The 23,796-nt window shown below is 41.2% G+C and overlaps 1 protein-coding gene across 4 annotated transcripts in view; it reads right to left on the minus strand.

Moving 5' to 3' along the window:
- Positions 1-2,982: 2,982 nt before the first annotated feature.
- The window catches only part of thrap3a (thyroid hormone receptor associated protein 3a), a 30,205-nt gene continuing 9,391 nt past the window's right edge, over positions 2,983-23,796 (minus strand). Inside the window, exons 2-12 of one of the 4 annotated variants that reach the window (XM_080720949.1) lie at positions 19,348-19,505; positions 14,752-15,726; positions 13,545-14,216; positions 12,740-12,912; positions 11,821-11,932; positions 11,081-11,165; positions 10,042-10,223; positions 8,621-8,807; positions 7,898-8,050; positions 6,799-6,870; positions 5,931-6,069 (exon numbers count right to left, since the gene is read on the minus strand). In XM_080720949.1, the coding sequence (XP_080577075.1) occupies positions 6,823-6,870; positions 7,898-8,050; positions 8,621-8,807; positions 10,042-10,223; positions 11,081-11,165; positions 11,821-11,932; positions 12,740-12,912; positions 13,545-14,216; positions 14,752-15,726; positions 19,348-19,481 (2,721 nt within the window). In that variant the 5' untranslated portion in view covers positions 19,482-19,505 and the 3' untranslated portion in view covers positions 5,931-6,069; positions 6,799-6,822. Of the gene's footprint in view, positions 6,070-6,798; positions 6,871-7,897; positions 8,051-8,620; positions 8,808-10,041; positions 10,224-11,080; positions 11,166-11,820; positions 11,933-12,739; positions 12,913-13,544; positions 14,217-14,751; positions 15,727-16,986; positions 17,242-19,347; positions 19,506-23,796 lie in introns of those variants that run through there. The other 3 variants (XM_080720946.1, XM_080720947.1, XM_080720948.1) reach the window with 3 other exon arrangements.

Here is a 23,796-nt window from a genome sequence, read left to right on the forward strand (position 1 = left end):
TGTGTAATCCTCTTCTTCCCAGTGCAGACAAAGAAGCTCTTTAAGGAGAACTGAAAGTTCAGTAACGTTGTCTAAGACTTTGCAGATATGGCAGCCAAGGCACTTCTTCCTACTACTTGTGAAACATTAACATTGAGCAACTTTTCCCGCAGCGAGTCATGGCAAGTCACAAGCACAGAGTAGGATGGGTCAACGAGAAGGAGGTTCAGACACTCGTAAGAGGAGACGTGAGAGAAAACAGGTGAGACAGGTTTCAATGGAAGGAGAGAGAGAGCTCACGATATGGTTGAAGTGAACCAAAACGTGTGTGTGTGTGTGTGTGTGTGTGTGTGTGTGTGTGTGTGCGTGCGTGCGTGCGTGCGTGCGTGCGTGCGTGCGTGCGTGCGTGCGAGCGAGAGAGAATGGAGGGCCAGACCTCCACAAAGGGTTAATCCTGCCCTGCCCTACAAAGCCAAAGTGCAGTAGCTCAGCAAATCGTTTTACTGATAAAAGGTGTTAAACATGTTTCAATTGGTCAGCCAAATGGGTTATCGCCATAGACTATAACTAAGTTATATATTACACTAATTAATGAACTAAGTAATTGTTTATCCTCAAAACTCACAGAGGCCAATTTGACATTTGGGATGCACAACACAAATAAGTCAGTGTGTCCAAAAACATTATTGCACTTTGGCTTTGTAGGGCAGCGGTCTCTCTTGGTGTACAACACCACACATTCGCCCACTTGTGAAGAATATGGTGAAAGAAGACTCAACTCACTATATTAGCCTACTTTTTCTGCATCTCTGGCTATAGCTGCCGTGTAGCTGTGGTGTCGGCACACAGCCGCATATAGGTGCCACTTGACAGTAGTCAGTACCATAGTCTTTCAAAGTAAGTACCATAGTCATATTCATAGTAAGTACCATAGTCATATTCATAGTAAGTACCATAGTCATATTCATAGTAAGTACCATAGTCATATTCATAGTAAGTACCATAGTCATATTCATAGTAAGTACCATAGTCATGGTAAGTACTAGCCTAGTACTAGGCCTGTTACAGTACCTGACTAAGATTTTATATATTAAAATCTGATTGGCCAAATGTTGATAGTCGACTGGTAGTCGAATCAAGCAAAAATACAATTTTCCTCTATTGGATACATTTTTTGTTCTTTTGCATGATTCGACTGACTGGCAGTCTAATCAGTCTGATTCCACTGCCAATCTCAATTGTGTGTGTGTGTGTGTGTGTGTGTGTGTGTGTGTGTGTGTGTGTGTGTGTGTGTGTGTGTGTGTGTGTGTGTGTGTGTGTGTGTGTGTGTGTGTGTGTGTGTGTGTGTGCGTGCGTGCATCTCTGTGTGTATGTCTTTGTGTGTGTGTGAGAGAGAGAGATAGAGAGAGGGAAAGAGAGTGAGAGAGAGGAAGAGAGAGAGAGAGACAGAGGGAAAGAGAGTGAGAGAGAGGAAGAGAGAGAGAGAGAGAGAGAGAGAGAGAGAGAGAGAGAGAGAGAGAGAGAGAGAGAGGTGACTGTTTGTATACAGTATGTATGCATTGTGGTGCAGCCTGAGCCTACAGTATTATGCTCTTTCAGGCTAAAATGCAGACATGTCTATTACAGCCACTTCGGTTTAAGTGAAAAGAACATTACACCATAAGGAATTGCATAATTCTTTTTTATAGGACAAAAGTCCTATAAAAAAAAGTCCATACTTTAGTCTCCCACCCTCTGTTGTCAAGGTTACTGTGTTGGTCATCAAACCTAGAAGATCAAATCAAAGACTTGTTAATCCTCCTTGTAAATCAATCATGATCACAATAAACAAATTGTATTATTTAATGATTACTAAACTTGGATAATGTGTACTGTAGATGAATATGAAGTTATGTTTTAGACATCTTATTTAACTGGGCAAATTGACAATTTTTCTTCAGCCAGCGAACCTGAAAGAGCAGTTTCACAGGACAATTACATTTATATATATGCACCCACACCCTGTAATCTCTTTCACAGCACGAACAGTGTGTTCCACTCATTCAAAAATAGCTGATATACAGGATCACAACACATCACATTGTGATGCACTCTGAGCTTGTAGACCAGCTATTTTTGAAAAAGGTTTAAAGTGGTTAAAATATTATAAGGCTGGCCGATATAGTATATCAGCCAGAACGATGTATATCAGACATTATTTGATGATATCAGCAATTGTGCAGCTGTCTAACTCAGAACTGCTGAGAACAACTATGATATAAGCAGTGGTGGAAAAAACGTAAGTAAAAGTACCAATGCAATGTAGAAATACTGGGTTTGTTATGTAATACTATTAAAGTAACTAGCAGCTAAAGTTTTCAAATAATTGTAGTGGAGTGAAAGTACAATATTTGCCTCTGAGATGTAGTCGAGTAGAAGTAAAAGTGCTGAAAATTGGAAATACTCAAGTAAAGTAAAAAATACCTCAAAATTGTGGTTAAGTACAGTACTTGAGTAAATGTACTTCGTTACTTTACACTGTAAGTGGCTACAGAGAGAGAGAGAGAGAGAGAGAGAGAGAGAGAGAGACAGACAGACAGACAGACAGACAGACAGACAGACAGACGGACAGAGAAAGACAGAAAACAGCTCTTAATACTTTTCTTTTCTGACTCAGATTTTCCCAAGAATTCCATAGACTCGAACCAGCAGCCACCTGGTCTCAAAGTAGCTGCTACTATTAGTCTATTCGCCTTCCCTAACACGGGCTGATTTTGGTCTAGAGGGGGCGGATTCACCGGCTGAAAACAGCCGGTGGATCCTATTGGTTCACGATCTGCGCCATGGCCCGCCTCCAACTTCCTATGCCAGAAATTGCAGCAGGTTACCCCAGGCTTTTATTTTTCTTCCTATCGCCAAAATAAAAGCCTGGGTTTCCGAGGCTAATTCGCCAGTGACCTTCATGTCACCAACAGGCGATTGTGCAAAAACAAATTAATATAAAAAAGGAAATCAGACCAAAAATCCTAGTAACCATGGTTTCTTTAATTTACAACCTCTAAGAAAAAGAAAAACAGTGATGAGAACCATTTAAAAAAGCAATTATCCTCTGCCAAGTGTATTTTAAGCACAATAGTCACAACCTATTATCCTATACTGTACAATAAACAGCAGTGCACCCACACAGCAAGGTCTACAAATCACATAGTGCAACATAATAGCATTATTTTTTAAACAGCTACACAATCTCTAACCACCTCCAAGAACTCTAGACATTTAACCCTCTCTTCCTATAATTTTGTCACGCATTTGCATCCCATTCCCATGTCCATAATTCATTAAAAAAAGAAAAGTAATTACACACAGTAAAGTTCCCAAGAGCAATTAAAATATTACATCTAAAATTGCTTGCATATAGATCAGTCTCCCTTTACATAATATAGTCAAAACCATGAATATGATGTAACATTGAATTTCATCGCTGTCGGGCAGCAACCTTGTACCTCCTTAGTTTTTCCCCCCATAAACAAATGCCCTATGACAGAGGTGGGCAACTTTGATGATGACGAGAGCCACTATATTTCCACCTTCACTCCAGAGGGCCACATTACATATTGATATTGCTACATCCTACTTTGTCATTCTAGTATCTCATACAAAAGAAGTGAAAATAGCAGATCTACAAGTTCAAAACGCATCGCGCTGCGATGCGTTTTGAGTTTGTAGATCGGCTATTTTTGCTTCTTTTGAATTGGAATCCTGAATAATTTTTTGCTCTTTTTTTAATTGGAATCCTGAAATGTAACATTTTGATTTAATTTCAAACACATTTAGTTATATACTCCTGTTAACTGTATGAACCTAAATACAAATATACTAGTCATTAAGCTACTAATATAGACGGAATTAAAGCAGGTCATGTTTGGAATTGTAACAGCTGATATCAATAATATATCAGTATTCCGGTATTGACCTGCGGGCCGCATTAAGTGAAGGTGGGGGCCGCATGTGGCCCCCGGGCCGCCAGTTGCCCATGTATGCCCTATGAGTATCTCATACTTTGTCGTATGACAGTGTTGCACAAAAGTAGCAAAAATAGTGATCTACAAGTTCACAATTTGTTGTTTCACGACACATTGTGAGCTTGTATATCTTCTATTTCTGCTATGTTTGAAAGATTTGTAAAGATTTGTAAATGTTTTTCTTTTCTGCTTACATTTATTAGAATAATGACGACGAAAATTGGGACACCAGGTTGAAAGTCTGTTTGTGGGTTTTATACATATTCAGACAATTAAAAGCCAATATTAAAGGTAGGGTAAGTGATATTTTCGTGTTAAAATAAGTGTTCGATTTCTCTATTCTGATAGTACTTGTTGCTATAGTGTATGTTCAGTAACAGGGGTCTCCATGTCTCTCCAGCTCTTTATTAAACAGAAAATAAAGAGCTGGAGGGAGAGAGATCTGGAGAGAGAACTCATACAGGATACTGTAAACATTTGTTTAAACTGAAACTGATAAATCGGTACTCTCTCCTGATTGGCAGAAAATTGTCCATCCTACCTGAAAATGTATTTTCTGTTTATTAAAGAGCAGGAGGGACAGAGGGGACCCCTGTTACTGAACACTATAGCAATGAGTCATTCATAGTAATCAAAATATAGACCTTTTAGAATATCACCTTTAATAAGAGCTTGAGACTGAATATTAACTTCATTGGATCCATAGGAAGTGGAACACAGGTTATTTTCTTCTATTTCCTGAATATTTCTTGACCTACAAGGTTTCTACCCGACAGTGATGATACGTTAATAATCTGGCCAAATGTAACAATAATGATCTATGCTAAAAGAATGAAATAAAATAAAACATACTTCCAAATTGCACCCTTGCAAGTATTATCATCACACATAGGTAGTAGGTAAGAACCAGCTAAGAGCTCTAATTAAGTGAAATGTATGAAATCCAACAGGCTGAAGAACACAATGGAAGTCCATGTAGATGATACATGGTAAAAAGCACTTTGGTTAACAGTCTATTAGCCAGACACTGTAACTAATGAGCCTTTACAGTTTGGTCCCATTGTCAGATAGGGGTTGTCAAATGGCTTGGCTGAACTCAACTCGGTGTGTTCATTGTGAAAAATGCATTCATGCACTACTCCAACTATAATCCACTTAATGGCCCAAGGCCTTCTTCAGTTCTGGATGTTTTGTGTGGTATTTTTTAGGCCCACCATTACATTAACTGTTTATTTGGTAGCCTGCTTATAATGATGCTCTCTAAAGGCACAAACTCCTTCCTTTTGCTAGTTCAAACTACACAAAAGTACAGAGGGTTTATTCACCAACTCACTGAGGACAAAACAGAGGAAAGTTACCACATAGGCCTACTGTAATCCCTGCACAGTGAAAATAGTCTACTGCTTACTGTATGTTGCATTTAGAATCCTTCAAAAAATGTTTACTGTTTAAAACAGTGTTTCTTCTACTACCTAAGATTTGTTGTCCTTTGACATATATGAATCTGTTCTATATCTTGTCTTGAGAGAGAGTGAGAGAATGAGAGAGAGAGAGAGAATGAGAGAGAGAGAGAGAATGAGAGAGAGAGAGAGAGAGAGAGAGAGAGAGAGAGAGAGAGAGAGAGAGAGAGAGAGAGAGAGAGAGAGGGAGGGAGGACAGAGCAAGCCATCATGAAACCAACAGAGGAGTCTAGAGCTCCGTAAATGTCCATCTGTGCTGTGTGTGTGTACCACCCAAATGGTTATTCCAGTGAAGAAAAGTCACTGTACCAATCCAAGAATTCTCAGCTGGTGCCCGTGAAATGTGAGTGTTCTCAAGTGTTCTCAACGCCTCTGTCCTTGCCTCCCTGTTTGTGGTCTGGCTTTGTGTTACCGTCCTCCTCCTCCTCCTCCTCCTGTCCGTCTTTCTCCCCGTTGAGCTGGAACTTATCGTGGGCCCATTTGGGGCTGTTGTTGTGGCTGCTGCTGTTGTTGAGGCCCCCGGAGCCTTTGCGGATAATGAACCATGCTCTGCCTCGTGTAACGCTTCCCCGGCCTCGTCCTCGGGCGTCCAACACCTTGCCGCCTGCCTCCCCGTCCCTGTCATCGTGCTAGTGGAGGAACAAAGATGAAAGCCAAGATGGAGAAATGTTAGTTTGTCATATTATTATGATGTGTGAAGACATGACCAGAGAAAGAAGCACATTGTGGCTCTGAGTGGTGCTTCCATTCACCACTATGATGTACATTAGTGGTTCTCAAAGGGGGTGTTCAGAGTGCACATTTTCGTCATTTTGTCATCAGACTTCCTTTCATTATCTAAAAATGCAGTTAAGTGAGTCTGATATGCTGGCCAGTTCCAGTGTCAAGCTGCAGCATGCTCATCCATAGTATCCATTAGTCATATCAGGTTGACAATGTCCTAGCAGTGCTGGGCAAAAACACCCCATGTCAAAATTGCATAATAATAACAAGCAGAATTTACATGTTACAAGGAATACACTGTGGCTGACTAGACTAGACTTTGTAAAACACAGCTCACATGAACGCATCATCGGGTGGAAACCTTGTATGCCCAAAAGCAAAACAGTAATTTTTCAGTAACTGGAAAAAATAACCTGTGTTCCAGTGGATCATGTATTCAGTATTTAGTTACAAGCTCTTGTTTAAACCGTTCATTGGTTAAATATTTATAAAACTCACAGACAGACTTAAAAAATGAAAAAAAAAAAAAAAAAAAATCTGGATTAAAGGCAGGGTGCCCCTGAAACATGATCATAAGGTATCATGATTATACTTGGAGGAAGATTTAGAAAGTGTTTTTATGTGGGCACACCAACCTGGTCATTAAGTATATCTGGTTTTCAGGTGGGTGGTGACCCAGCTGAAGTTAGCCACACCCACTGCTGTTGCTGAATGGAAAAGGGGGAGGGGGGGATTTTATGATGTTGTTAAATCAGTGTTTGGGCCTTTTGACTCAGAGGCTGATCAGCTTTCAGGAAGAAACCAAAAATACACAGCGAAGATTTGCATATTACAACCACACCTGGGGGTCTATTAGACTCTAGTTAACATTACTCTAATAATTAGATTAATGTTAACTCCATAGACACATGCAAAACAAGTTAAATAACTATGGCACCACCTCTTTAAAACAACAGGGGTCTCCCTGTCTCTCCAGCTCTTTGATAAACAGAAAATATCAGCCAATCAGGAGAGTGTACCCTATCAGATTCCAATTTTGTCTGCTAATTTCTTTGTGTCATCAATTCCAATTTCACTTGTTGAATCTGTATCCTTTTTGAGTTCTCTATCCTGACTGGATAAAATTGGGATCCTGTCCTGAAAATGAAATGCAATATGGCTGCAAATTTCTGTTTACTAAAGAGCTGAGATACATGGAGACTCCTGTTACTGAATCAACACTCTATAGCAATGAGTGCTATCAGAATATAGAGCTATTTAACAGTTATTTAAGTCAAAGAAAATCACTTACCCTACCTTTAAACACAAACTTAACTTTCAATGATTTCAAAACTAGTAAAGATAGCAGCCGGCTACAAGCTCACAGCACGTCGAATCGTGACCCGTTGTGAACTATTTTTGCTACCTTTTGGTGACACTATGCAATATGAAATAGGTCCTTAATTTACATGAAAAAATATGGAGACACAAGGTTTCTGCCCGACAGCTTTCTAGTGTATTTTGTGGTGGAACCATTGATAAGAATGCTTCTTACAAAGTGTTATTTCTGTCCCAAAAAAGGTGGAGAAACACTGATAGAGCTAAAGCAGTGGTTGTCAAAGTGAGGTCCCAAGGTTCTTTGAGCGGGTTCCAGATGGACCCTTAGATCTGTAACTCTGAGAGTTGTGGGTATCCATGAAATTAGAAAGGTTTGAGAAACACTGAGCTAAAGAACGAGACAGTATGTCATCCTACCAAGTAGTATTTCTTGCTCTTGGGGGTGTATTCCGGGTCCCAGTCTTCATTCTTAGGCTGAACTTGTACGTTCAAAGGGTTACTGTTTCCCTGTATTGCATTGTTTCCCTGGTAATTTCCCCTGTTCCAGCCCCTTCCTCGAATCCTGAATTGCTGTAATGCGTCAACAATACATTGGGTGGGTCTTTAAAATGGAGCAGCACAGTCATGCAAATATACCTACACATACAGTCAGTCATACAAGTTATATACACATACTGCACTAGCAGCGGTTGACACTAACGGTTGCCCGACTGCACGTGGCAAGTTGCTTTCAGGTTGCCCGACAGGCAAGTGCATTTGGTCTTCATTATATTATTGGCAATTCATGAAGGAGAATGTTTTTCCCAACTAGCATGCACTCATTCTGTTTTGTCTCGTTTTCAAAGTGAATGTCACCACTCTGTAGTTATCAATTGGATTTTAAATTAATTTGTTAAATAGTTTGTTAGTGTCAACCTCTGACAAGCCATGGATCCAAGACGGTCATCTGTCATGATTCTTCATGGATGAACTTCAGCATAGTGTACATACAGTAAATGTTCAGATTTCTAATTTTACTGTTTACGTTTACAGTCTGTAGATGTACAGGCCAAAAAGGGAGAAAAGCAAACATGTTGAAGTCCATAACAGGGGTAATACCGCACATGCTTCAAGAAAATCAAAAACAAACTCGCGACTTACAAATCCTCCACGTGACATTCCTCTGTCAACATGGCCGCCGCCACGGTCTTGTGGTCCCAGTCGAGCCTTGTTGCTAAAACCTTCCTCTGTGGGTTCTGGCTCATCGTGGTGGGGGACGTCGTCTCCCCTGTGCGAGGATGAAGAGGAGGAGGAAGAGCTGGAGCGAGAACGCTTCTTCTTGCTTTTTCTAAAGGGAGGGTTAGGGTGGGGTTAGAAGGTTTATAGTGCAGTTAAAAAAAAGCATTAAGTGTTATCTTCAAAGTAGGGATGGGCAATTAGTCCATGGGCCATACGAGATGACGGTATCGGAAAGGTGGCAAAGGTTATCATGCATTTTTGAAAAGCTCTATATCTGTAGATTATAATTTGGTATGATAACCCTTTCTGAGACACAGCTAAATTGGTGTTATCAGCCGCTAGAGTTGGTGTCCCATTAACTTTACATTACAGGGGGAAAAAAGCAAAAAAGAATCTGCTTTCAGTAGCAAATGAGGGGTCAAACTAGGGTTTTTTCATGATAACACCAATTTAGCTGTGTCTCAGAAAGGGTTATCATACCAAATTATAATCTACAGATATAGAGCTTTTCAAAAATGCATGATAACCTTTTCCACCTTTCCGATACCGACATCTCGTATGGCCCATGGACTAAATTGATCATATCAGTATTGGCCGATGTTGACCTTAATATGTAATATCAGTATCGAACCGATATCAAAATAATACATTGGTTTTAGCCGATATTTTATTTTATAATAATTATGTTGAAAAATAAATTAAAAAACCTGGGGGGGAGAAAAAGGGTCAACAAGTGGAACATTATTTAAAAAAAATACTACATTCAGGGCTGTTTATGTTGGGATATGGGCCAACTTTTCAATACCGGTGCATCCCTAGTTTTTGAGCGGTGGTCACACCGTTTCCTTAGAGTGACTTTGTCCGTATGTATGTTACTATGTCCGTAGCATAAGCTGCAATACCGCTGGTGACCAAGTGGTGCTGTTGAGACACACACACACACACACACACACACACACACACACACACACACACACACACACACACACACACACACACACACACACACACACACACACACACACACACACACACACACACACACACACACACACACACACACACACACACACCCCCACATGCTCAACCCTGAAATGAACTGCTACACACACACGGCCACGACTCACTCACACACGCAAGCACCACCGCTCATTTTTTTCTTTCAGAATGGACAAAATTATTATTCTTATTTATTTTATCGGTTTATACTGGTTATCGGCCATAACAGCAATGAATTTACAATATATTACATATCGATATCGGCCAGAAATGTCATGTCACCCATCCCTACTTCAAAGTGTATGTGGATGATTGGAAAAAGAATATTGAACAGTTGCACATACTTTGATTTCTTGTGGTGCTTGGAGGACTTCTCCATAGACTTCTCTTTACTAGAATCTGGGGCTTCTCTTAAATCTCTCGCCCCATCCTGATTAAAATCTCCCTCGTGCGCCAAGTACTTTTTGCGGCGCTCAATATCCAAGCGAAGGTCCATTGATTCACCCTTTGTTTTTTGCGTGCCGTCCTGAGCAAATTCAAAAACAGAACACAAGGTCGTGGACAGATTTGGGATTAGCACAGGGATGTCGTCATGTGCCTGCCATGGTCGTTTGCATGAACATTAGAGGAGGGAACTAAACAAAACCTCAAAAACAAAACAAAGTGATGGATAAGCAGCATGATTATTGGATATGGTAAGGATTTTGGATCCATTAAGAAAAATAATGTTTATATATAATTCATTACATCATATTGCTGCCTTTTTTCTATTTTGTATGTTATAATTGTGAAATGATGCCTTGGTATACCCAAAACTCCAATAAAAAGGAGAAAGAATGTTCTAGAAAAAGACTTCCAAGGGTGCACCAACACACATTGTTATAGTTGTGAAGTACAGTAGTAGTTGCCCTTTCTGTGGAGAGACGTGTACAGTATATCTGATTCCATGCGCAACCATGACTGAAATACAGTGAGATTCACTCCAAACAAAATAAGCATATGAACATGAGCACAGCTAGTATGCTGTGGATTATTTCCGTTCCTTATTTTTCAAAGAAGAATACTTACTATGACAGTCCTTTGTACAGCTTGGACACAGGAGCTTCCATTTCATACCCCTCATTCATTATTAGACTCAATGGCCCCGGGCAGGCTCATACCCACTGTTTAATCAATGCACCGTACGTGGAGTGGGTATTTAACAAACAACAAATTCAATGTGCCACATTCTGCATTTTGCTTTCTTAGACTTTATGCAGCTCCCTTCAAAGGAAGCCACCAGGCTCACATAGAGGGTGCAGTCTAAAGGCGGCTGGCTTCATTGTGCTTGCTGTTGTCTGTCTCTGTTCCCAATACACTTCATATTGCAAAATGTTCGGTCACCTTGTAACTGGCATCCTCAGAGCCTTTCATCGCCTCAAAAAGGTGAGCGTGTTTCTTAAAAGCACTTGGAGAAACATCAATTCTCCTACAAGAGAGAAACACATTCAAGACAAAACGTTTAAAATGTACAGTACACAGTGAATCGTCATAAAGCAGATGCCAGGTCACAATGGCAAGACAGGATTGGAGCTAAATTGAGAAACAAAACAAAATGAATACAAACAAACAAAACACTATTAAAGCAGATATCCATAACTTTTACAGTATGTCCTACCCGAGATTTGAACCCATGTCTACTGTTCAGCCAATAGGCAATTCCACTGTGGTTCAAATGCTATAGTATTTACAGACAAATACTACAGAATCTGCTGTCGAACCACTGCAGATGCAGATGCAGTACTAGTTATATTGTATTAACATACAGTACTATACTGTACTATACAGTATGATTGGTTAAAATAACCTTCTATACAAGAAAATAAGTTCTGGATTGCAGCTTTAACAAACAAACAAGAAAAAAAGAACGCTTATGAACATCAAGCATTGAACATTTCAAGACATTATTTCACCACCACTGGAGCACATTGTAGCATGACAATTATTGACAAACACGAATAAGTCAAGATTAGCCTGCTGATTTTCAGGTGGGACAGGTGAGAGAAATACCTGAAAGGCGTTATAAGAGGCTGAAGCCACAGCACACTGAGTGGGGGAGAGGGTCACTCAATAGGCGACTCTACCTGTGTATCTCTGGGCTTTTTCGTGGCTTCATCATTTCCTTTTCAGCTGCTCTTCTTTGGTACATGGCGAAACGCTCATTTAAAGTCATCACAGAGGGCGGAAAGTGCTGAGCTGTAGAGACAGATAAGAATGGTATTTGAGATAAATGTTCACTATGTCTATGTGCGTGCATGCGTGCGTGTGTGCGTGCGTGCATGCATGCATGTGTGCGTGCATCAACTTAAACTTAAACAACTGTCCATCCAACACAAATGCTATTCATTGCATATCAAGTCTTATACAGTATTTGGGTAGGAATTCACATGAAGTGTTACATGTTAGTCATTGAATAATAGCACTACAGGTACATACATTATAATAAAGAGATATTTAAGAAATAGTGTATGCTGCACTTGATTCTACGCAATGATATGCACAATTAATGTACAATTAATACAGTAGCACTATCATAATTGCTAGTCAATTCAAGCTAATTGGATGTTCTCATGCTACCTCACAGTAATTCAAACGTTATCAGAGTTTGTCACAGTATGACCTCTGCTGTGCGACTCTTGAAAAAAAAAAAAAAAAAAAAAAAGAACATACCGCAGCTGTCGGAGACAAACCACTGAACTTGCAATTATGGTGTTTTTCTTGCTTCAACTGAAAACTTAGGCACTCATTCCCTCACATGAAGTATGCATTTGCTGTTTGTTTCTCGCTTGAAACCAGTAAGTGCATACTCTATAATGTCATTTCAAAGGCATGAGATAAGGGGCATTCTGTCCTTATTCCTGAAATATGCACTTTTTTGGGGGCCAATTCATTGGCTTATGTTCAACACAACAAAGGCAGATATTGGTCAATGAAGCTTCTCAGTCCTGATTTCCAAAGGAAAAAATATATATAAATCAGAAAAAAGAGAGAGATAAAGGTCACCTTTTGAGTGATGGACGATGGTCACAATGTGTTGAGCAAAAAGCTCAGAGGGGTCCCTCTGTGACTGAGTGGCCTTAACATGCTGAAAGATAGAGCGAAACTCCTGCTCCTTTTTTGAAGCCTGCACAAGATCCTGAGACAACTGGCGCTCCTCTGCCAAAATATCAGATGAGCTGCAAATGAGACAAAGGTAACAATTATGGTATGGCTGAACTCTTGACGTCTTGTTTTCACTGTAAAGCAACAAAGAAGCCACAAGGAAAGAAAGTAAAAAGACAGACATAAAGAACAGCCCTATCATGAGATGATAAAATATTTGAAATTATTATTTCTACAAACTCCCAATTTCATTTTGGTTGCATTATCATATTCATTCTCACCAAACGTTACATAGGTTGTTCAAACAGCTGCTTGCTGTTTGAACAATGATGAAGACTATAGCTAGAAAATTGTTTCTGCCCAATTAAGGAGAAACAATAAGGGCTCTATTTTTGATCGTCTTAAGTACCAGCTCTTATGCCTTAACTTAAAGGCCTGTCCATATTGTCTCCGAACACCAAACATTTTGTCTGAAAAATCTGGTTCAATTACAAAATGACATCACTCGCATCTTCTGAGCAGCATCAACCCGAATTAGAGTTTGAAAAGCTGCATGTCGGAAAAGTTGGAACGAAAAGTCCAGTGGTCGGAGACAGTATGGACAGGCCTTTAAGTTAAGGCATAAGAGCTGGTACTTAAGACAATCAAAATACAGCCCTGAGTTCCATACAGAGATTAGAGACTTTTACCAGTGCATAGTGCTCACCTCAACAGGCCATCACCCAGGAAATCCATTCGGACATTGCATTTTGCCTCTCTTTTCCTCCAGGCCCTGGGGGGCGAGTCATCTCCCCTCACCATGAACATCTCCTTCTCAGAGTTTCTCCTGGAGGATGGAGGTGAGGGAGTCAGGCTGGAGATTGATTTCTCCATCCTCCTGCCTTTGAAGCAGCCTCTCTCTGGAGAGAGCTCTCTGAGCATGTTTACGATCTCCCTCTTGGTGAGGGCTGCCGCGATGGCGGCCGCTTTGTCCTGCTTTCGACTGCGGTATATCTCCTCCGCCACAGCGTCGAGGTCAAGGTCGTCATCTTTGGCTACCTGCACATAGGCCAGGTTCTGACACTTGCCAAAGCGCTCTTCAAACAGCCCACGGGTTGAGCGGGTGATCGTGATCTTGGGTTTAGAATACTCATCGCCATTGTCCCACTCCTTACGAGGTGTCCTTGTGTAAGGCTTGGCTGTCACCTCACCTTCCTCTTCCTCAAAGTGAGGGGCTTTCGAGAAGCTGGTCAAAGACACATCAGTGTCCTCCTTGTACTTTTTTGACACTGAGTCAAAGATGCCTCCATTTGTTTTCTCTTCCTCCCTATCCATATGATTTGCCATATCATTTTCCCTGGAAGATTTGGATTTCTTATTGTTTTGCTCCTCCAAGAACCTAAACAATGGAAAATAAATTAATAAAAGTTGCAAAAACAGTGTTGAATTCGCAAAGCTCAATGAGTACAACTTTATGTTAAGTAATTTGTTTTTTTGCAATATCTGTTAACAATTATGTGTACAGGTCTACTGTATGTAATTCAAAATACTTTATTGGCACTTATTTTTCCAAAGAAAGGTACAGAAAATATACTGTATGTTTTTCTGCCTATAATGCCATAAGATCTGCCATGGCAAAGCTTTGCAGATGAACAAAAACACATCTGAATGTAAAAGTTCCACACAAAAAAGAGAGCTCTATAAGCCCTTTCATCTTATTTTGGTTTGTTATGACTACCGCTATTTCCTGAGGGGGCGTTAAAGCCAAGGAAAAATACCAAGGGCAATTATTGTGTGGTATACGTTAAAAAAACGGACTTCTGAAAGAATAACAGACCCACTGAGGACTGCATTAGAATGAATTCATTCAAAACTTCATCAAAACAACAACAACATCGTAGAATTGAGACATTGGAGTAATGTAAGTCTCATACCTTTTGAAGGCAGAGGAGATTGCTGATGACGTATCCCCATCTAGGTCGTCCTCTTTGGAGAAGGGCTGAAACATAGACGTGGGGCTTTTCTTTGAGGGGTTTTTACCAACCACCTTCCAAGAGGAAGCACCGTTGCTGGTGGCATGTGTGCTTTTGGGTGACAGACCAGACTGGTTAGGAGGTGTTGGGGTGATCTGGCCAGCAAAGTCAGCTGAGCCGGTCAGAAGGCCGGGCCTTATGGGGCTGCTGTTGTTGTAGTCTGTTACGCTCTGCCAGGCACCCGCAGGTTTTCCAACAGCAGCTGAGCCATCATCTCCTCCTGCCAGGACCCCTGCAGGTTCTACTGGCTCCTCATCTCCACCTCCTCCTCCTCGCTCTCCCCCTCCTCCTCCTCCTCCTCCTCCTCCTCCTTCTCCTTCTCCTTCTCCCTGGACCTCCTTGGAGGTTAAATGCTCCAGGTTCACATCCTTGGAACTCTGCCTGGCCAACCCCACGGCTGACTTGTATTTGGGAGTGGGGGAGTGCGAGGAGGAGGAGGATTGGTGAGAGTGTCTGGACCGGGGTGAGGAAGACCGGTCAGACTGGTGCGAGTGACTGGTGTGAGGGCTTCCAGAGCGTTTCTTGGGGGAGTGCGAGCGGCCCCGCGAGTGGTTCTGCTGCTGCTGCTGCTGCTGCTTCTGCTTCTGTTGATATTGTTGGTGTTGGTGTTGTTGTTGCTGTTGCTGTTGGGGGTACTGTCGGTAGTTCTTCCAGTTGTGGCGGAAGAAGTTATTGTTATTGTTGTATCCACCGCGCTGGTATCGGCCCCGCTGCTGGAAGTAGCCGCGCCCCCGGCCCCTGAACTGGTAGGGCCTCCGGAAGCCGCGGTGGTAGCCCCGGAACTCACGGTTGTTCTGGTAGCTCCGTGGGTATTTCTTCTCCCGGCTGTGAGACGGAGAATGGGACCTGGATCGTGACCTTGAGCGAGACCTAGAGCTGTGGGGGCAGAGAGGAAGGCCATGTCTAATTACTTTAGATAAAAGTATGTACCGTATGTATGAATGCAATACCATCATTATTATTAGTAAATGGTGCATTCATATACTGTAGCTCCTTTATCCAAGGCGCTTTACAGAGATTGCATTGCATTACATTCACCCATTCACACACACGGTGGAGGAAACCATGCAAGGCACCAACCTGCTCAACGGGAGCAACTAGGGGTTCAGAGTCACTAACACTGTGGGAGCCCTGGATCAAACTGGGAACCCTCTGTGTTCTAAGACGGCAACTCTACCCCTGAGCCACTGCTGCTCACTAGTAGTAGTAGTAGCAGTATAGTAGTATTAAATATTGTATTATTACTAGTAATATTAATTGTTGTATCAATATACTTACATCACTTACATATTACTTACATTACAAACATTACAGTATGTATGAATTTGTATTCATGTTATATGTGACATTAACTCATAGTAATAGTAGCTATTTTTTCAATACTTTCTTTTGTGCAGTGTATGGGGAGATGTAATAGTATCAGTCACCTATTTCCATTCATTATTTCGATATAAAACAAGGAAGAAGCAACGTGGGGTAACAGCTGGCAAAGAAATATCATAATAGCCTAAAGCGCAGCTGGTTCTGACAAATACATCATGGCAAGTATGAAAACACATGTTAATATTTTACTGCTGCAGTGAGAGGTGTCCGCAAAGGAGCAATGTTGGAAAACAGACATTTCACAATGTGTGTTGGCTCTGAATGAAGCTGTGAGACGCAAAGTGACCACATGGGGGCTGTAGTGCACCACTGACACAACGCCACAGACAGAAGACAGAGGTGCTGTGAAAGTCTCTAAAACAGAACATATTTCTACATGATGTTTTATATTCAGCTTCAACTTTTGCAGCATTCAATAATAGACTCACTACATTCTATTACATTTGTAAAAGTATCAACTAATAACTTAGGGGCTCAAGCCATGCACATTTTTCTTTTCTTTTGCCTAATAATAAGACAGACAGACAATGTTCAGCAAATGCTCACAGTTTTATACCTCCACGTTGTAGATAAAGTCTAATACTAGACTGAAAAAGTCTAATTAAGTTATAACATTCAGAGAAACACACAAACCCCACATTTTTTTTAAAAGCACACAAAAATACAATTTAAAAGAACTATCCAGCTACACGATGCAAGGAAAAACAATCCTGGAAAAACCTATTAAAATACACATAAACAGAAAGGACTCACCTAGTGCGCTTTTTCATTGGAATACAGAGTTAGTTAAAGAAGGCAGTGCATCGAGCAGCCCCGCACAATCACTGTGTGAGCTAACAGACTCCGCATCTCTTATGCCCAGCCCTTGTGGAGTGAGAGGGTAGTCACATGGCCATATGGGAAAAAATTCTCTTCTAATCCTTCAAAGCTACGCTTGCCAATTACACTGGCTGGCCAGCCAGCAAAGAGACCTTGGTTAAAAATGGCATTTCAGACAGACAACTGCTACTACTTATTTCATATTAAGCAATACTTGATCAACATTCTAAACTAGCCAACTTGATAGCTTATGTAACTACACACAAAAAAATGTACATTGTTGAACACTCAATTTTACAATTAATGTCAACAATCTAAACAGTGGTTTGTAGATATTGTTGTCTTATTCTGTTGTTGACAAAGTTTTTCTAATTTCTTCTTCTTCTTCTTCCTTTTTTTGTTTTTCTTTTTCAAACAAATGACATGCCCAAATTTGGAATGCCAGGGTTTACAGTGGTTAAAAGCTTTCAAGTGGGGTACACTGAAACTTCTACCCCTGTGTTAAATCACGGCGAGAGAGAGACAGAGACAGAGACAGAGAGGGAGAGGGAGAGAAGTTAATGTTTTGCTCATTTCTGACTCGGTTGGACCCCTTGGGGAGAGAGTGGTTAAGGCTGGAGCTAGATGGGGAACGGGAAGCCAGGGCATATCTCCTTCTCATACTGTAGGTCCCCTGTGTCCTCTCACTTTTCCACCACTGGATCTGCCCAAATGTGGCAAAGAAAGCTGCTACTATTAGTCAGCTCCAGGGATATCTCAACAGTAGATACAAATAAACCGCGAGCGTGTGAAATAGTGGGCACGTGTTCACGCATGTACGTGCCGTGCCGTGTACATGCATACAAAGCGAGTTCTGGAGGCGCGGGCATGCATTTCATGTTGTTGTCTTTATTTTTCTTCTTTCAAATACTAGCCCCACAGACTGTGTATCTGCCAGGAAACGAGTTGCCATGCCTCTTGTCATTTTTGCCAGTAGTGGGAGTGGCGTCACATTTAAACCACACTCTGTCTCCCTCACAAGTGCACAGTATCACAGCCAGCACATGACCCCACGACCAAGGAATTTCCCTTTGGCCTCTCCTCCAAACAATACAACAAATGCATTGACAGAAGGATATTTCCATGAAGCCACTGTGGTGTGTTAATGTGTGATAAACAATTGGTCAAAATACACACAATCCTATGCAAAATGACTTGTGTCACACATCCTGCAGCTGGCAGTGACAACGCTGACCAAGACAAACAAGGTCGAAACGTGTACGTTGCCCCTGTCCAGTGAGGTAAATAAAATCATGTGAAAAGGAGATTCCTTGAGTGCTGGCGACTTCCTCTTTGTCTCATGTTATTTTGAGCCGTGCACCAAAAAGACTTTATCTAATTTGGAGTGTTGCGGGCTTTCTGCTCTGTTGCAGATATCTTTCTCTACTAGAGCTGGCAGTAGCCAATAGCAAGTTTTTCATACACATTCATTTCCTTTGGATAAAGGGCCGCAGTCCCAAAGCCATTAGCATGCTGCTACAGCCATGTCGGTTTATATGAGCATCAACCTCATAAAGCACAGGAAATACATGATTTTGGAGTATAAGAAATCAAAGAATGCGTGTGCCTCGGCAAGACAATAGGCACTCTCTCCAGTCACTGTCATGCAATTCAACACTGAGCTGAAAACTGACCAGCACACTGGCAAAGCACCACAGTCTTGGTATTTGAGTCTACCATAGCACAACATGAAAGCACAAGTCAAATAATGTGAATAGAGAAGTGTGAAATGTGAATTTCTATTCTGTGAGACAACTTTTAGTGTTATCAGACACTTAAATTGGAGGGAACATTGCTCATCATGACATGGTCTTTACATTCAATACAGTTCCCCTTTTCCACATGGCAACAACCTTTGCTGGGTCTTTTATACTTTGGACCTTTGTTGTGCCGGAGGTATTCTTCTACAGTACTTGTGGCATACCTGTCAGGACTCTGTTAGCGACCCTTATCTTGTTTCAATTTGCGAGGTCTGGCAGAGCAATGTGCCGAGCATTTATTGCTTTCCATACACCATACCAGCACCAGCTTCGGGACAGAAATAGCAAAACTAAAATAGATGGTGTTGCCTCTACCATTCACAGGAAATACTGTTTGTCTCAAAGTCTAGGTTTACTTTCTTTGTGGAAACACAGTACACAATTAAGCAACTAATAAAAGTCAGCTTGGCATTTCTATATTAAACTATAACACTGTCGCTTTTCATGCCTGAACAACACTGCTGCGCCATAAAGTACTTCATTGTGTGAAATGTACCTGTAGCGATGCTTCCTCGACCGGGATCTGGAACGACTTCTGGAATGAGAGCTTGAGCTGGATCTATACCTGGATCTTGAGTGGGTCCGGGACCGAGACCGGGACCGGGAGGTGGATTTGATGGATTTGGGCATCACTGTAGATAATCACTGTGAACACTGTGAGACAAACAGTTGAATGTCAGGGTTAGGTGAGGCTTTTGGAGAGACACAGCAATGGAAACAGTAGCAGAATTACAATGAATTGCTGAATAAATCACCGTTATCAAGCAAGGGCAGGAAACCAGAAGCGAAAACCCACATTGATCATTTGCAGTCAAACCTAATCTACAGCGGCAGCAACCAAAAGGGAAGAGGGCAATTTGTCACTCCACCACAGGTGCATCCTTAGAAACTGTTTTACTCGCTTAAATGATTTGCATAGAACACAGTCCCATTTCAATCAACACACTTAAGGTTTGGCCCGACCACTGTGTTTTAAAACCATGTGAAGTACCGGTAGATCAGGCAAGGTCTTCAACGTTTTCTTCCCGGCGTAAGACCCCTGTCTCAGATAGATAGTAAGAGAGAGAGAGCTAAAGAGTGTACTCCCCTATTATATGTATAAAATAGTGTTATTTTTCTATTTTTTTTAGAAAGCCTTCCATGTAACTTGATAAGACGCTCACTATATAGCTCACTATATTTAGCTGATTGTCTCATCAACGTCTGTTTACTGTTGAGATTTGAGACTAGCTTGGAAGTATTCCACAGGTTTAGCTGATTGTCTCATCAATGTCTGTTGACTGTTGAGATTTGAGACTAGCTTGGAAGTATTCCACAGGTTTTTCTTTTAAATTACTAGCATGGGTTGAGAGAGTTCAGACTAGCTTGGAAGTGGGTTGCTTCCAATTGATGCTGCAGCTTTGATAGCTTCATAGATTTGTTGGACAGCACTATCATTAGTGTTGTGTAAATTATGTTTTTTATATACATTTACACACTTTGCCACTTTGCATTTGAGACAATACATGGATGGAGTAAATGTACTACACTCCCAATAACAAGCTCTACTATGACTGTCTTAAAAATACAAAGAAAGACAATGACAGTTTTGACCAACAGACACAAATACTGGTTCATTCTAGTACACTTTCTTTAGTCTACAGTTCATCATTGAATGTCTGCAAATGTATGCATATACTGTAGAATTAGTAATCACACATTCCTTTAGAATTAAAGATCAGAAAGAAATAATAGAAAAGAAACAGGTGTTTATTTCTCAAAATACCTGATTTATTATACGTGTCTGTAAAATATAAAACAGTCCTCATCGCAGTTGAACATGTACTGTAATAACAGGTATAGTTTACACAAGGTCTTTTTTCCACCATAGTAAACACATTCACTATACTTAACTGAAGCTTAAAGACACAGTAACTGGTGCTGCTTTTAAACTAAATGTTTATGGCCCTCCTTAAAGGCAATGTCATGCCAATCATGTTTACTGTATTATTATTTTTTTTACGATGGGGGGGGGGGGGGGAACATAGATCCTACAGTATATATATTTTTGATCAAAGCTACTTTATGCTTAACAACATGAACCCTATAACCTCTATTCTGGGAATGTCATACTCATAATAGGTGAACATTCGGCAAAAAACTGAAAATCAACGAGTTGTGACGTATTGTGAGCTTGTAGGTCAGTTATTTTCTGCAAAGAGATTTGGTGTAGATGGAAAAAAAAGTACGGGACCATGAACTGTAGGCTAGACCCCTGGGTGACCCCAGTGACTGAAGCATTCGTATACTGTAGGGTTTAAGTGGTTAATGCAACATGCACCCATCATATAGAGAGACCTAATCAGTGCCAACTGCCAAGCATCTCAGTGTATTTCTTGCGTCAGAGGAGGCGAGAGCCTTTTCCTCAAGGGCTTAACTAGTGGACTTAAAACATTTTCATATGATACTGCAGAAGCATCTCTAGCCCATTCCAGTGTCCTCCAGACACTCTATGTGACGTATAACCCTTGGCCCAAAGTAAATGCCAGGGATCAAATCATTGATTTTTCATTTCAGGAGGAATCTGCAGGGGGACGTTATGAAAAGGAAATTGCTGACTAAACATCATAGGGATTTGGGAAAACAGCGTACGCTAGCACCCTGGTGGTCCCAGTCTGTATCCTTGCTACTATTTTGGAGAGTGGTGAAATGGATCTGTGTTCTCCGCCTCCACCTCTGTCTGCTCTGTGAAGTTCCCGCTCTGCTCATTCCAAGTGGCTTGTTGTTTTTGGCTTTCAGAGTACAATTTCCTGAGGCTACTGCCTGAAGAGACAGATGGACTGTGCTTACGGAGCGCATTTCAAGAATGGTACTCAAACGTGCCCCCTTTTTGCCACATGTGGGCGAAAAATCCCTAAAGTAAATAAATGCCAGTGTTATGACATCTCTTTCAGCTTTATGCTACATGCAACAACGGACCTGGTATTTAAAAAAAAATTAAAAAAATAAAGGGAAGCTCAACCTCTTAATTTGAAAAAGCTGTAAATGCACACATCTGCTCTGGTTTATTTTTTTCCTTTTTCTTTTTTAACAATCTGAAAATACGGTCCTCTGAACTCTTAAATGGTTGGTTAGCAGTGGATGCTTTAATCAGTATACAAAACAAAATTATACACAACCACAGGGGAAAGGGCAAGGGTAGCTATTACTAAGATTACTACTGTATGCTGATTGCTTTACTAACAGCCTCTGTATTATTTAGTAAGACCGCCGTCCACCTGAGAGAGAGTTTGGTTTATTTCTTAGCTAACCGCTCCTACATCTGGCTTTGTCTGTATGTACATATGTCCCATGTCTGTATGTTTGTCCCGCCCCATCCCACATTGGTATGTCATTAGGTCGAACACCCTTTGGATCGACCACCAAACTCTAACCCAAACCCTAAACCTAACCTCAGTAAAACTATGCCTAACTCTAACCCTAACCCTAAACCTAACCTCAGTAACCGTGACGCGGGTGATTATCTAACCTGCCGACGCTCGAGGGTGATTATCTAACCTGCCGACGCTGTTCGACCCAACGGGAGCTCGACCTATGGGGCAGTCCCCCCTACATTGGCCAAGCTTCGCGGGACGCTTAATGAAATTAACTCATGAATAGCACCGCTCACTTCAGACTGGGTGTGTTTTTAAATCTGTGAAACAGATTACATTAAACAGATTACATTGTCCTGAGACATTCAGGGGACCTAGGCGACCTATTTGCCGATTGGCTGTCGCATGTCACATGGTAACCAAGCTAGTTTCATGATTGGGAGCGGCCAGAGCAGTATAATCAGAGAGTGGTGTCACCGCGGACACGCAACTCTCCATTCTAGGGCTCTGGGAGCGGCCTTGCGCTGTTCTTCTTCTCGAGTTTGGAAAAAAAGGATCCGTTCCGTTTGTCACATTGTCATGATCGTAAAACTATCTAGTTTTAACGTTCAGAACGTTTTCTTTTTGAACAATAAAAACATTGACAGCCAGGGGGAAAAAAATCCATGAAGGACACGGAATGCAATCGTTCACTCGCCGTTGGAAAATTGACTTATATTAGACTATTCTGGATGTGTGGCTAACGGCTAACGCTAACGTTAGCTAGCGCTAGCTGCAGGCTAACGCACGAGTCACGGTGTGTAATAAATTCACTTCAACCTCGTGTTGAGCAGTTAAACCTATTTGCTACGTACGTCTACAAAAACGTTCATATTTCAAAGATAAAGTGCTTACTGAAGTCTCACAGATGTCACAGTATGGTACGCTCAAGCAGAATTACCTGTATCTTTCGTATTGTTTAATAAACAGCATTTTAATCCGATCAGACGCCATTTTCTGTTGTTTTTCAGCCATGCGACCCCATCGGTTGCGAGGTGTACTGCACTTAGATACATTAATACCTTTTGAAGGAAACGACGACCGATCGGATTAAAATGCTCCTCTTTAAATAATACGATCATTACGGGACATTCTGCTGGAGCGTACCCTATGGTGACATCCGTGAGCCTTCACTAAGCAATTTATCTTTGTAATCTGACCGTTTGTGTAGACGTACGTAGCAAATTGGTTAAACTGCTCAACAGCAGATTGTGTTGAATTCACGGTTGGCGCAGCGTAGCGTCTTTACATTTAGCCCAATAATGCTAATCTACATCAATAACTAAAGTTTAAAACATACATAAACAGCCGCAGACTTTTTGAAGAAGAACCAGGGGCAGAACGAGGGGACATCGCCTTCAACTTCGACCGCATCGGTTTGAGAAGGGACTGTAGAAGTACATTGTACTGGCTTGCTTGGCCAGCTAACACATGCTAACATGCTATATATCCTCCAGTAATTGTTTATTTATTTATTTTTCTACTTTTTTATTTTTATACACACATATATGGTCGATCTCTCGTACTCCACAGTTGATACTACAGTATTAAGT

The sequence above is a fragment of the Nannobrachium achirus genome (genome assembly GCF_963921795.1).
Source record: "Nannobrachium achirus genome assembly, chromosome: 2".
NCBI classification, from domain to species: domain Eukaryota; kingdom Metazoa; phylum Chordata; class Actinopteri; order Myctophiformes; family Myctophidae; genus Nannobrachium; species Nannobrachium achirus.